Source organism: Peromyscus maniculatus, chromosome 2, assembly GCF_049852395.1.
Source record: "Peromyscus maniculatus bairdii isolate BWxNUB_F1_BW_parent chromosome 2, HU_Pman_BW_mat_3.1, whole genome shotgun sequence".
Taxonomy (NCBI): domain Eukaryota; kingdom Metazoa; phylum Chordata; class Mammalia; order Rodentia; family Cricetidae; genus Peromyscus; species Peromyscus maniculatus.
Window position 1 is genome coordinate 156,914,758 of NC_134853.1, and position 15,440 is coordinate 156,930,197.

The 15,440-nt window shown below is 43.6% G+C and overlaps 1 protein-coding gene across 15 annotated transcripts in view; it reads left to right on the forward strand.

The window, feature by feature from the left end:
- The window catches only part of Hp1bp3 (heterochromatin protein 1 binding protein 3), a 30,159-nt gene extending 21,323 nt beyond the window's left edge, over window positions 1-8,836 (forward strand). For 14 of the 15 annotated variants that reach the window (XM_076565504.1, XM_076565516.1, XM_076565507.1 and 11 more), the window contains 4 exons: window positions 1,917-2,076; window positions 4,875-4,986; window positions 6,049-6,177; window positions 7,126-8,836. In XM_076565504.1, the coding sequence (XP_076421619.1) occupies window positions 1,917-2,076; window positions 4,875-4,986; window positions 6,049-6,177; window positions 7,126-7,420 (696 nt within the window). In that variant the 3' untranslated portion in view covers window positions 7,421-8,836. Of the gene's footprint in view, window positions 1-1,823; window positions 2,077-4,874; window positions 4,987-6,048; window positions 6,178-7,125 lie in introns of all 15 variants that reach the window. The other variant, XR_013049418.1, reaches the window with a different exon arrangement.
- Window positions 8,837-15,440: the final 6,604 nt, after the last annotated feature.

The following is a 15,440-nucleotide window of genomic DNA, read 5'->3' on the forward strand; positions in this document are numbered from 1 at the left end:
GCCATGTGGTAGAGTGAGAGAAGCAACTCTTGCAAGTTGTCCTCTGACCTCCACATGTCATGGCATGTGTGCATCCACATACATACCCATCAATAAATTAATAATAAAATTTTGGAAAACTGGACTTTTTACATTAACTTTTTTTGTTTTGTTTTTTGAGACAGAGTTTCTCTGTGTAGCCCTGGCTGTCCTGGAACTCGCTCTGCAGACCAGGCTGGCCTCAAACTCAGAGATCCACCTGCCTCTGCCTCCCAAGTGCTGGGATTAAAGGTGTGTACCACCACCACCTGGCTTCTAATTTTTACCTCTAGCTTCAGACAACCTATAAGGTCTGCTTCACATTTCATATGATGAAATTATTGTGTGGCCTTTTGTATTTGGCTTGTTACTTGGCATAATGTCTTTGAGTTTTTCCATGTGGTAGCTTCTATCAGTACCTAGTTTATCCTCCTGTGAGTTGCATATTTGGATTATTTCTACTATTTTAGTTAATTATGTATACTACCGTGAACACTTGTATCCAAGTGCCTTGTGTAGATATATGCTTTATTTCAGTGAAGTCGGTAGCTTGGAGTAGACTTGCTAGCCATAGAGTGAGTAGGACTACACCATTTTTACATACCTGTTGAACCTGTGGTTTCTCCATGTCGTTGTCACCAACCTTGTTATTTTCCTTGGTGCAAGATCCATGCCAGTAGAGATGAAGTGTTCTCTCTTGAGGTGTAGATGGGCATTTTCCTAATGGTTACTAATACCAAGCTTACTGGTTGTTTGTTCATTTCCTTTGGTGAAATAGTTATTATTGTCTTTTTGCCCATTTAAAAAAATAATGAGCATTTGAGCAGGGCCATGGTACCGTACACCTTTAATCCCAATACTTGGAAGGCAGAGGCAGGCGGATCTCTGAGTTTGAGGCCAGCCTGATCTACATAGTATGTTCCAGGATAGCCAGGGCCACACAGAGAAACTGTCTCAAAGAAAATAAAAAACAAAAAATGTGAGCATTTTTAGGGAACACTTTATTATAGATAAAAGTCCCTAATCAATATAGAACTTGAAATATTTTCTCTGTTTTTGTGGGTTTCCTTTTTTGAGACAGGCCCAGGCTAGCCTTGAACTTTATATATAGTTGAGGATGACTTTAAACTTCTGATCTTCCTGCTCTGTCTCTTAAATCCTGGGGTTGCAGGCATATGCTACCGTCACTGGTTTATGGGCTGTTGGTGTTTGAACAACACCAACATGTATGCTAGACAAGAGTTTGCTGAATGAGCTACATTTTTATATATAAGTATGAGGCCAGACTTTGATACCTGAAGCCCTGTCTCAAAAAAATAAGTAAGCCAGTACTATAAAGCATTGTGGTTTTCTTTTCCTATTTGGCTTATTGTTACTTTTTTTTTTTTTTTTCTGTCCTAGAACTCATTGTGTAGACCATACTGGCCTCGAACTCAGAGATCCGCCTACCTCTGCTGGGATAAAGGTATATGCCACCATGTCCATCTTCATTGTTAGTAATCTTTAATTCTTAGTGTCAGCCTGGAATTAGGCCATGTAATTTTCTGTTGTATGATCCCTTAAATATCTGTCAGTATTTTTCATGGCACAGGGCATAAGGATGTAGAATGGATGTAGGCATGAAGATGTCAATCTCTTTGGGTTTACAGTATCTACTGCTGTTTTAGGGTAGTTGGAGGGTTTGATGGAAGAAGAAAATAATCCAAGAGAGGGTTGGGACTCCTCAGTGAGGTTGAAACCTTGTGAGCGGGAGGAGAAAGCCCTGACCTGATAATTCATTGTAAAACATATCTGTGCTGATGCAGGAGCTCCGACCCACCTGGTGCAGAGGAGTCTTGTCTTGACCTGCTTTGGGAGAGTGTTGTCTTGATGCTTTTCTCTTCCTCCTTGGAAAACAGCTGAAGAAATCAGGGGAGAAACCCCTGCTTGGTGGAAGCCTGATGGAATATGCAATCTTGTCTGCCATTGCTGCCATGAATGAACCGAAGACCTGTTCCACCACTGCTCTGAAGAAGTACGTCCTGGAGAACCACCCAGGGACCAATTCTAACTATCAAAGTAAGAGTCAGAGCTATGTGCATTATATGGGACTAGAGGAATGTTCTCATAGAGAAGATCATGCTACTAATGCTGAAGCATTTATTACTGACTGAAAACTAAGGGGGGCGGGGGGCACGCAGGAGAGATGGCTCAGTGGTTAAGAGCACTGACTGCTTTTCCAGAGGTCCCAAGTTCAATTCCCAGCAGCCACAACCATCTGTAATAGGATCTGATGCCCTCTGCTGGCAAGCAGAGCACTCATACATAAAATACAAATAAAAATTCAAAATTCTATTAAGAGGGGAGGCATTACAGATTTATTATTTATAAAAAGAAACAAAGCCGGATGGTGGTGATGCACGTCTTTAATCCCAGCACTCTGGAGACATAGGCAGGTGGATCTCGGAGTTCGAGGCCAGCCTGGTCTACAGAGTAAGTTCCAGGATAGGCTCCAAAGCTACACAGAGAAACCCCGTCTCAAAAAACAAAACGAAAGAAAGAAAAGAAAAAGGAAAAAAAATTCGAAGTAATCAAGACTTCTCTTTCACTGATGTTTATGCTTTTTAAAGAGATTTTGCTCTTCCATTATTTTTATTACGTGTATGTGTATATGTTTGTGTGAATGAATGTGTGCCACATGTGTCAGTACATGCAGAGGCTGTTAGATCACCTGTAGCTAGAGTTATCGGTGCTGGTAAGCAGCCTGAACATGAGTGCTGGGGTCACACTCAGGTCCTGTGGAAGAGCAGAACGCACTTCGCACTGCTGAGCCATCTCTCCACCCCTTAAGGTTTCATTTTTGAGATAATGTCTCATTGTTTCACCTAGGCTGGCATGGAACTCAGGATCCTCGGATGCTAGGTTTGCTGGTATTACTGATGCTTTTGGTTAATTTGCAGTTACTCCCTATAATGAGATGTAGTTTGTCACAGTATATTACGTTTACCAGAAGTAGTGCTTTGAGATTAGAGACTAATTACTAGACTGTAATTCAATACTTAGCAGCATTTTCGAATGTTCTGGGAGAGAGTGGCAAAGTTGACCCCTTATCAAGAGCTACTGGGAAAGCATGTAAGGATTTAGTGTCTAGAATATGGAAATTGTGTAACTAATAGAAATGACAAACTAGTATGTTTTATTTAAGTAAATTTTTAAAAATATTTATTTATTTTTATGTGCATTGGTGTTTTTCCTGAATGTGAGGATGTCAGGTCCTTTGGAACTGGAGTTATAGACAGTTCTGAGTGGCCATATGGGTGCTGAGGGTTGAACCTGGGTCCTCTGGAAGAGCAGCTACTGCTCTTAACCATTGCGCCATCTCTCCAGCCCCTATTTATTTTTTGCATGATGTGATGGTCCATGCTATATAGTCTCTGCTACTTGGGAGGCTTAGGTAGGAGGGTCACTCAAGCCCAGTCGTTTGAGGCCAGTCTAGTAACAATGCAACATCCCATCTTAATAAAAGAAAAGGAACATAATTTTGAAGTATGTGGGTTTTTGTGTTTTGAGAGTGGGTCTCAGCTATGAGCCCTGCTGGCCTAGAAATCACTGTGCAAACCAGGCTGACCTCAAAATTAGAGATCTGTATGCCTCCTGGGTACTTAATGTAAGGGCACGTGCCATTACACTTGGTCTGAAGAATTTTCCTTTTTTTGCAGTGGTGGCACATGCTTTTAATCCCAGCACTTGGGAGGTAGAGGCAGGCAGATCTCTGAGTTAAAGGCCAGCTTACAGAGAGAGAACTGCAGAGCAAGTGCCAGGACATCAAGGTTATGCAGAGAAATGTTGGGGGGTATAGCCCAGACTGGCTTTAAACTCAAAATCCTTTGCCCTAGCCTCCCCAGTAGCTGGGTTTATAGATACCACCATCACAAGCCAGGAAGCCTATTTAGTAACCTTTTCAGTTTCACTGATACTAAGGCTTTGTCTTTTATTAATTTAATTATCTTATTATACTTTTATGTGTCTTTGCATGAGAATGAGAATTATAAGTCCTCAGGAGCTATTCCATTGTCTTGTCACTTTATTCCTCTTTTGTATGTGTGTTATGTCTTTGTGTGTATAGTTAGTATGCGTACTCATGTGAATGTGGCCTCACATGCCCTTGAGCTCCATGAATCTGCCTATCTCTACCTCCTAGTTCTAGGGTTGCAGATGCGCACTGCCATGTCTGTGTTTTACATGTGTGCTAAGAACCTGAACTCAGGCACTTTACCAATGGAGCTGTCTCTCCAGCCCCTGCTCATCTTAATATAGAGTTCTGAGATGACATTGGTGTATAATAGAGGTTACGCATTAGATGCTTGGATGAGTAGAATTGGAAATTTTAATTCATAATTGTTATTAACCAGTTATGTACTGCCCAAGGACAAGATTCTTGACCTCTAGAATCAAGACATTGATTTCACTCTAAACACTTGTTATCCTTTTCTGTGACTCAATAGGTTCTCTTGCCTCTTTGTATTTTTTCAATATATCTTGTCAAATTTATGGGCACAAAATAATTATTTTCTTTTTTCCAAGACAGGGTTTCTCTGTGTAGCTTTGCGCCTTTCCTGGAACTTACTCTGTAGCCCAGGCTGGCCTCGAACTCACAGAGATCCACCTGCCTCTGCCTCCCAAGTGCTGGGATTAAAGGTGTGCGCCACCACTGCCTGGCAGTATTTTCTGAACTAATTGATACATTTAGGCAGAAAGGACTTACATATACTAGTTACTGTGTGTGATCAGTGTTGACTTGGTTTGCATTTAATTGTGGTTGATTGACTGAATCTGAATATCTAAACTTTTTCTTTATTCTTGAATTTGTGGTAAAGTGCATTTGCTGAAGAAGACTCTGCAGAAGTGTGAGAAGAACGGGTGGATGGAGCAGATCTCGGGGAAGGGGTTCAGCGGCACCTTCCAGCTGTGCTTCCCCTATCACCCCAGGTGAGTCCCCAAAGCGAAGCGCTGGCCGCTGTGTGCTTGAATCTGCGTCCGGGTTACAGCCTTGGATCCATGTATTTGCCTCATTACTGTTACCCTGAACTGGAAATACCTGAAAATAACGACTACAAAAGGTTCACACTAGCACAGGCATCTCTGCTGTCCTAGAAGAGCTGCTGGTTAGCCAGCTCTTGGAGAGTTGACTGCTTATTCTTCATCTTCTGAAATGGTAGCAACAGTCAGATTACCCTCAGAGAATGAAATACTGTAATTGTCCAGAAAATCAGATGGGGAGAACCTTGCCTGTTTCCACGAATCATAACTCGGCCCTCTTCAAACTTTTATTGGAAAAACCTGTCTCCTGTTGATGACGTATTTAATTGTTGGAACAGAAACATACATGAAGCTATTAACAGCCGTGTATCTATTTGTGTGCTGGTACTGAAACGCTCTTACCTTTCATTTCTAGTAAGACCATAGCCTGTGCTGTGAGGCTCTCGCTTCAGCAGCTCTGCAGTGACACTTTATTACATAATTCTTAAAAACATAGATATATATATACTTGAGTTTTCAGACATTAAATAGTAAATTGAGTAGTTAGGTCATATACATGTTTTAATGGACATACTAATAAGAAAAGTTAAAGAAGAGTTTAGAGGACAAGATTCTTGCCCAAATTCTCTGAAACTTTGACGAGTTTTATTAGCCTTTGAGTTATTTGCTGGTACTGTAAGGCAAACATGGTCACTGCTCTGCAGACCATTCCCTGCTGTGTGTTTGGTTACAGAGCCACACGGCAGGGGGTTAGTGACTGCTTACTGAATGAACGAGTCCTTTTTACGACATGATGGGAGGGAGGAGACGAACTGTGATGTGGAGCTTTCCTAGACTTATGCTGACTTTGTACATGTGTTCAAAATAAGTTCCATTCTAAACAGACATTTGTAACCTAACTACATGTTTGAGGGAGTGTGACCGGAAGTGGGTATGTCTGGTGATAGGCTCTAGGTTCACATTACTTTCCTTATCCTACGTGAGACTTCGTTTTACCTTTCCCCTCCTTAGCCCAGGAGTTCTATTTCCAAAGAAAGAGCCAGATGGTTCTAAAGATGAAGACGAAGATGAGGATGAGGATGAAGATGAAGATGAATCATCAGCAGACTCTGAGGATGAAGAACCACCACCCAAGAGAAGGTATGAAATGAGGAACCTGTTGAGACAGAATAATCAATATCTCAGAGCTAAAAATGGAGTTGGACCTGTAATTCCAGCTATTAGGGAGGCTGAGGTAGGAGAATTGAAAATTCATGGCCTGTGTGGGCAATTACTGAAACTCTATCTCAAAAAGTAAAACAAGGCCCAGGGACATAGCTCAGTGGTAGAGTGCTTGTCTAGTATCACTCAAAATACAGTGGTACTAATAGGGCTAAGCATAGGAATGTGTTTTAACTACTAAGATCCTTCTCAGATTCTTTGGGTAACATTTAAATGATCTCCTCCCTTGAAAATTCAGGCAGTGTGAATAAGTAATGTCATCTTTGGTCAAACATCATAAATATGTCTATAGTTTATTCAAAGAAAAATAATTCCATATTATCCTAAGGGATTCAGCTGTAGACTTCCGTGATTCCGTTAAATTCGTGTAATGCCTGTATTGAGAAATCAAGTCAAATTTCTTTTTTTAAATTTTTTTTATTTTTTTGGTTTTTCGAGACAGGGTTTCTCTTTGTAGTTTTGGTGACTGTCCTGGATCTCGCTCAGTAGACCAGGCTGGCCTCAAACTCACAGAGATATGCCTGGCTCTGAGTGCTGGAATTAAAACCATGCACTACCGTTGCCCGTCTCAAATTTCTGTTTTTAACATAGTGATTTCTTTTTTCTTTTCTTTTTTCTTCGAGACAGGGTTTCTCTGTGTAGCTTTGCGCCTTTCCTAGAACTCACTCTGTAGCCCAGGCTGGCCTTGAACTCAGAGATCCGCCTGCCTCTGCCTCCCTAGTGCTGGGATTAAAGGCGTGCACCACCACCGACCGGCAACATAGTGATTTCTATATAAGCTACTTCTCTTTAAGCAAAAGGAACTTGTCCTGGCAAAGTGACTCTCTCCTGCAGTGAGTGAATACCTTTATTCTTCTGTTCTCACAGCTTACAGAAGAAAACCCCAGCCAAGTCTCAAGGAAAGACTGCATCCATGAAGCAGAGAGGGTCCAAGCCTGCGCGTAAAGTCCCTGCTGCCCAGAGAGGGAAAGTGAGGCCACTACCCAAGAAAGCCCCCCCCAAGGCCAAGACCCCTGCCAAGAAAGCCAGACCCTCGCCCTCAATCATCAAGAAGCCTAGTGGGAGCTCCTCCAAAAAGTCCACAGCCAGTGCAAGAAAGGAAGTGAAACTGCCCAGCAAGGGCAGATCGACCATGAAAAAGGCTTTCAAGGCAAAAAAGTAAATTTTATAGGAAAAAAGGGTATCATGATAAAATTCAAAATCTTATTTTATAAGGTCAGTGTGCATTTGTTTTAGTTATGATGCTTTTAATTTTATTTTTTTCTTCCCGTATGAGCATTGTGGGAAGGAATATAAACAAACCAATGTAGACATGTTAGCTTAGGTGCTGTTCTCAGTGCCTGCTCTTCATCATTTAATTTCTGCAGTAATCCTGGACATTGCTGAACTCTGTAATCTGCCCTAGTCCTTTTGCTCCTCCTAACCCCAGCCCTCATGCTTTCTCTTTTTTTATGGTCCGATTTGGGGTTTTCCCTTCAAGTTAATCTAAACAATTGTAAAGATTTATATTTGTAGTGAGCACCGACAGGTCAGGTGCTGGAAGTCAAGAGAAGGCAGGCGCACTTCACAGAGGCATTGCCCCTGCCTGGAGACTAGTTAGAGCTGTGGTGATTAACCCTGGCTGTAAAATCACTCCACTCACCAGCTTGAGCCAGCTTGAGCCAGAGATTTTAGCTTTGGAAAGAAGCTCTAGTCTCTGCGGCCCCATAGATTCTGAAGATCTCCGCTCCTTTTGTCCTCTGACCAATTGCCAAGCACGCTTTGCTGCCCAGAGCATCGTCCCCTTAACAGCAAGCACAAGTTGTCCGCACCACTTGGTTTTGACTGAAGGGGAAGTACAGAAATATGAGGAATCTGATTCTGGTGTTGCTTATATTACCAAAAAATGACAGAATGTTCTCGATCAAATGTCTAGATATATTTTTAATATTTGGGGCATAAGTTGTCAACCCATGTTTGAGAGTTCCCATTGCTAATGTAGAAATGTTAAGTGGTAAAACATGTAATTTGCTAAAATAACCAGATTTCAGATTCACCTGTGTGTGCCCCCCTCCCCCATAGCACTTTTGATATCAGGCAAATGGTTTCCTTTTTGAGATATTTTAACAGAAGAGAGGAGGGGGAAGCAAATGAAGCTGTACTACCTAACCCTCCTTTTGTTTGTATTTGTTTTAGGATATTGTGAAGTTGTGTAAAATAGCACTAGCTTTCTACATGAGAAATACAGTTTCTGCTTATCATTTATTCCTTCCCTGTGGCACTTGACATTTTAATTGTCTTAAACTTTTTGATGTACATCCTCTGGCCCCTTACACACTGCCAGAGGAGAAGGTGTTTGTTTGAGATTCATTCCACTTGCAGTGTCTCCTGGGATCCCCGCAGCTTACATATATGGCTGGGAAATGGACTTTAGAAAACGGGCTTGAATTGGATCATAACCTGTGAGATCCCATCATGAGTCATTGGGATTTGTGTTGCATGTAAGGCAATCTTTCCTGTTGTAAATCTTCCTTTTTTATGTACATATATTTTGAGAAATATGAATAAACATGAAGTTTTAAAAGCTGCTGAACTACAACTTAACGTTGAAAAGTGTTCAGTGTACTCACAAGTATCTTACATTGCCTGCCCTGTAATCTCTACTCCTGCAAGGGATACCGTTGCTTGCTTCCTTTTTTTTTTTTTTTTTTTAATTAATTAACTTATTTATTGTGCATTGTTGTTTTGCTTATGTAAGGTTGTTGGGTCCCCTGGAACTGTAGTTACAGACAATTATGAACTGCCATGTGGGTGTTGGGAATTGAACCTGGGTCCTCTGGAAGAATAGTCAGTGCTCTTAACCGCTGATCCCTCCAGATCCTTTTGCTTCCTTTTTTAAGACAATCTCCAGCCTATTTTGATGGTCAGTGATGTTTCCTTTCTAGATATTTTGAGTGCTGGTTATTTAATGAATCAAAGGTTTCTTTTGTTTTGTTTTGTTTTGTTTTATGTTGTTTTTTTGAGACAGAATTTCTCTGTATAGCCCTGGCTGTTCTGGAACTCACTTTATAGACCAAGCTGGCCTCAAACTCAAAGAGATCCACTCGCCTCTGCCACACAAGTACTAGGATTAAAGGTGTTTGCCACCATGCCTGGGTCAAATGAAAGGTTTCTTAAAGAATCATCTTATATGAAAGACTTTTCTTGATAACATAAGAGTTTAATTAATATTCAGTATTCAGGGAAATCCTTAGACTAGAAAAAAATTACAGCACAGCCAAAGACAGTAGCCTACACTAGAGACCTTGTTCTAAAAAGCATTTGAATTTCTCCTGTGCTGTTTGCCAGGTAATGGTTACTCATAGTGTGTTGTTGCTGCCTGTGTCAACAATTTTCTGCTGTTTTGGAGTCAAAAGTTGGAGGTTTGGTTTATCTTTTTTATGATACTGCTTCTGAAAAGGTTTGCTGAGTGATCAGCTGGTATCTGTATGTACGTCAGGTACTTAACGTGTAGTTTGAGAAGTTGAGGTCATTTAAGGTCTCCCTTAGCTCTGAATTCTATGCACAGAAGTTCTGGTTAGGACAGTCTGCTTTAACATCCTAGGAAGGGAAAAGACTGGATTATTCAGTTGGAAAGTCCCAACTGTCAAACACAGTTTCTTTACACTGGCATTGGAGAAAACGTCTTGACTTTTAAATCTGTGCACTCAGCAGAACACAGTTATAATTTTCCCTTCCGTGTTACATGGGAAGAGCAAATGCAAGAGGCGGGTCTCTGGCCTTAGTGAGCTGATCTACGGTGTGTCATAGACTCTGAAGGCACCTGCTACAAATTCTTTGGTAAATGAGTCTCTGAAGGTGCTTGGAAGCAGGATGGTTGGCTTAAGCTACATTCTCAGATACCTTTCCATAGTAATGTGACAAGGCATTTAGCATGGGTTAGACCTGGTCCACACGAGCCATAATTACAGGAGATCTAATCCTGTGTACATTTCAGAATAGACAGGCGTGGTGGTCCAGGCCTGTCATCACAGCAGTGAGAGTGGTTTCAGTCATGTCTGTTGGAAATAGTTTGTGAGAAATTTCTGTGAAAACAAGATCTAAACAAATGCAACACTTGGCTTGGATATAAACTTGGTTTGCTATGTAATAATCTATAAGGAGGAAAGCCTTTAGTTTGTATTAGTTACTTTACAATTGCTGTCACAGAAACGCCGTGACCAAGGCAACCTATAAAAGAAAGTGTCTAATTTGAGGCCCATGGTTTCAGAGGGTTAGAGTCCATGACCACCAATGGCAGAGAGCGCAGCAGCAGACGTGGTGCTGGAGCATAGCCGAGCGCTCACTCTTCATCCACTAGCACAAAGCAGAGCGCTAACTGGGAGTAGCACGCGCTTTCGAAACCTCAGAGCCACCTACAGTGACACACCTCCTTATCCTTCCCAAACAGTCCCACCGACTGGGGACCTATGCGCCCGTTCTCATTCACATCATCACACACTGGCTCTCCAATAAGGCAGGGTGCAAGGGCACAACTTCTCCCACTGGACTGCTACCTATTAAAGGTTCTGCCACCTCCCAGCTACCTGGTGACCAAACTTTTGGATGTACCCAAACACTTAATAAAAATTCCATAATAAAAGTAGCCATGTCTATATGCCAGGCTTTGTATTGTATTGTCGCATGCCTAGCAGTTCTGTGGTCATGGTTTATTGTCTTCAATTTATGGGAGGAAAAGATTCTATAGTATGTCACAGGTAGGTGGCAAGGTGGAGTTAGCACCTGTGCACTTAAAAAAAATTAGTGTGTATTCATGTGCTATGGCACCCATGTGGAGATAAGGAAACAACTTGGAGTTGGTTTTCCTTCCACCATATCAGACCAGGGGATTTAACTCAAGTCATCAGGCTTGGTGACAAGTGCCTTTACCCTTTGAGATGTCTTGCTGTCCCCAACCCTGTGCACTTTGAACCATTTTGATTGCTTCCCCCTAGGCTTTTTTTTATTTTATTTTTTTTTTTTATTTTTTAAGCTTTTGAATTGTCCCAAGTGTCTCTCAGCCCAGTGACTCTATCTCTACCCTTGGAAAGAACTGGAAGGCAGAAGTTTCTGTTCCACAAGCCGTTCCCAGTTAACCACATAGAGGCTTAATTTAATTATAAATGCTTGGCCAGTAGCTCAGGCTTGTTACTAGCTAACTCTTACATTTTCAGTTAATCCATATTTTTATCTATGCTTTGCTATGCGGCTTGGTAACTTTTCTCCGTACTGCATGTCCATCTTGCTTCTTTCTGCTGCTGCTCACATGTCCAGACTCTGCCCTCCTTCCCAGCATCCTCCTAGTCTGGCTCTCCTGCCCAATCTTTTTCTGCCCAGGAATAGGCCAGTCAGTTCTTTATTGACCAGTGAGAGTAATACACATTCACAGTGTATAGAAGGATTATTCCACAGCAAAGAACTGTTTATGAACACTGGGAAATGAAGTCATCAGAAAGCAGGTTTGCAAATAAGTCAGGGTGGCTGGCAGGCATTTTGTTTTGTTTGGATTTTTTGAGACAGAGTCTTGATATCTATCCCTGGGTGACCTAGCACTCCCTACAAAGCAGACTGGCTTTGAGCTTGCAGTGATTCTCCTGCCTCTGCCTCTAAGTGCTGGGTCTATAGGCAATAACCTCTATATCCATCTTCAGTGTAGCTTTTGACTGCTGCCAAAACATTAGGCTGTTGATTTCCTGGGAAATACTATCTGTGTGGCCTGAAGGTTTTGAAAAGATTTTTTTTTTTTTGGTTATTGGGGGGATAGGGCATATAGTCCCTCAGAGGCTATGTAGGTGACCCTAAGGTTTTTATAGGACTCTGTTCAGATACTCGGCCACTCTCAGCTACTAGCCCTGGAATACTTTTTGTTTGGTACTCTCACAGTTTACTCCAGAACTAGTATCACCCAGTACACAGGATGAGCTTTCCCAGGAAACATGGTGACCGTCAGAACCCCATGTTAGGTTGGCAGTTTTCCATGATGCCCACCAAGAGAAGTTCCAGAACCTAGATGTATTCACTTAACAGCCATGAGCTGGATAGCAGTCCCCCACTACCCATCACCCATTTCCTGCCATCCTCCCCTTGGTCGTCTCCATCTGGGGTTGTGCGGCAGCCTCACTCCCTTTCACCAATCTGGAAACTTGGATCTGTTTGAATAAGTCAGTCTTGCTGATAACATACGGTGGTGAAGAATTGGAGAGATGGCTCAGTGGTCAGAAACCCAGGCAGCTCCATGTGAGTTTCCAAGGCCTGTGCAGCCATCAGCAGGCATCCTTGCCAGCCTGGGTCAACAGCAGGGCTGAGGGCAGAACTGAAGGTGTTCAGTGTGCAAGCTACAAAACAAAACCCCATCTTAGCGGCTTCCGTTTTTCAATGTAGGTGTTACAGAGTGGGTTGGGTACTGCGCAGTCTTCCTGTAGGAAATGCATCCTCAGATGCCCAGTCTGTCTTAGCAACAAACTCGTATGTTTCTGGGAAGACGCCCCCCTCTGCTCAGACCTCTCCTTTCTGCTGGAAAAGTGTAAGGCCTGGTTGGAAGCACGGCATCTCTCCTGGGGCACTGGCTTCACTGGGTGCTTGGGTAAAGGAGACGCACCACCCAGCCCTGTAGCCAGCTGGAGAGCAGCTTCCTGCTGATGTGCAGTTACTCCCACTCACATCCGTCAGCTGGCAAGCGCACAGCCAGATTCCGGGATTTTCGATTAAAGGGGAGATTGTGATAGCAAGCTCCCACTTGTGTGGCTTAGTGATTGTCACTGACTCATCAGGAAATAACCATGACTTGCAAGGTGCGCACTAATGCATGTGGCGATCATGACTCCCGCCCCGGCCTGTCTTTTTTTGACATTCCTCTCCATGCTCTATATGGGTAACACCAGGCTTCCTGCACAGGTGAGTCACCCATCCAGTTGAAATGCTGCTTCTGGAAACTCCAGAGAGCTTGCTGTTAGGAATGCAGGATTAGACACGTGGCAGACGAGGTGGGGACTCTAGCTTCATGCTACAGTTCTCAGTGGGACTAGGTCAGCTTGCCCAGAGATGGTTGGCACCTCCAAAGATTGTCACCTTTGAATTCTATGTGTATGGGTGTCTGTGTACCACATGTGTGCCTGATGCCAAAGGCAGCCGGAAAACAGTGTTGGATCCCCTGGAACTGGAATTACAGGTGGCTGTGAAACAAACAGCCTGCTGGTGCTGGGAATTGAACCTGGGATCTGGTAACCACTGAGCCTCTCTCCAGCCTACAGGATTTCCATTATTATTATTAATTACATCTTGTTTATTATTTGTATGTGCACATGTAAGGTTATGGGCTTTTGAAAGGCAGAGGACAACTTGTTAGGAGTTGTCTTCTTCCACAATGTGGGTCCTAAGAATTGAACTCCGGTCATCAGCCTTGGCAGCAGGTACCTTAACCCACTGAGCATCTTGCCTGGTTTTTCTTTCGTCAGTGCTAAGAACTGAACTCAGCCTTGGGCATGCCTGAGAAGTGCTGTACCACTGAAGTATATCTCCAGTCACTTTTTTCCTTTCTTTAAAAAAAAAAAAAAAAAAAAAAAAAAAAAAGGTTGTTTTTATTGTGGGGGCTGGAAAGATAGCTCAGCCATTAAGAGCACTTGGTGCTTATGCAGAGGACCTGGGTTGTATTCTTAGCACCCACATGGTGGCTCACAACCAGCTGTAATTCTAGTTCCAGAGTTGTGGCCCTCTTCTCTCTGAGGGACCCAAGCATGCATGCAGACAAAATACTCATAAATCTGGGTGGAGAAATGGCTAAGTGGTTGCTCTTCCAGAGGACCTGGGTTCAATTCCCAGCACCCACATGTGAGCTCACAACTGTATTTAACTCCAGTTTTAGAGAATCTGACTCCCTCTTCTGGCTTGCGAGGGTACCAGGCATGTATGTGGCACACAGACATATCAGCAGGCCAAACACCCATACTGATAAATAGAATGAAAGAAGGAATGAACCACCATAGCTCACAATTAAAAATAATCCAAATTAAAAAATTTAAATGAAGTAAGGTACTTCAAATATTTCTTATTTATTTTCTTTTTAAAAGTTGGGAGTTTGCCCTTTCATTTTTTATGTATCCTACGTTGCCAGTTTGGTAAACTGAGTTTGCCACGTTGCTGCTTCTTGGTCCTAGCCTGGAGACTCTCAGCTAGGTCCCTTAGCCCTCAGCACAGGCGAGTTGGTAAACGCTCGCTCGCCAGGACACAGACAAAAGAAACTCACGGCTACAGTATAACTGTATTTACTGAACCTTCACTTACCAGGCAAGGCCGGGCCTTGTGCTCTGTCAGCGCCTTGCGGAATCCTCACCTGGCTGTGAGTCAGGGGTGGCAACAACCTTGTGGAGAGGCCCTGAGGATTCATGCGATTAAAATGTTTACCCGAGTCCCACTTGAGAGTGAGGAAGCTCCCGTTGTGATTTGGGCCTCTAACCATCACACCTCACCATTGCCTCTGGGACGGTGCCAGGAGCTCTGCAGAGACAAGTGATGCCCAGTCCCCAGCCTGCCCCTGGGAACTCCTCTGAGGCAACAGATTCAGGGCCAGCTTCTCATTGGCGGTGCCATCTGCCCGGGTGTCCCCTGAGATGGGGACAGCAGTTACTCCCCCTGGGCCAGAACCCCGATGTCCTGGAATTCTATGGTGTGGGGCACGGGCAGTTTCTGATGCGTTCTCTTTGCGGATTTCGGGCTTAATACACACCAAGTGCTTGCCTGGCTGGGATTTGCGATTTATTTGGGCCACCTACAGCGCTCCTTGCCTGATGGGATCAGAAGGGCCCTCCCTCTATGCGTGCGCTGGCTAAATTCACTCACCATTTGCCCATCTAAGTGGATTTCCGTGCGGTCCTAAGGACAGGGTCAGCGCTCTGTGCTGGACCCCAGATGAGCAGCCCAGTGAATCCCCCCACGGGAAGGGAATACGTGCCACCAAGTCCTCTGCCATCTGCGTGTGAAGGTGTGGAACTGCGTGGTCAAGGAGCAATCGAGCGGAGCTGGGCCCTGCATGGAGATGGAGACCTTTGCGCTCCAAGTACCGTGGGGCGAGTGGCGAGACCCTGAGCTCTGAGGGACAGGATGGCTTCTTGGAGGAGGAGCGACAAGGCGGAGCCAGCCCGAGCCTCGGCGTAGGCGGAGCCAGGGAC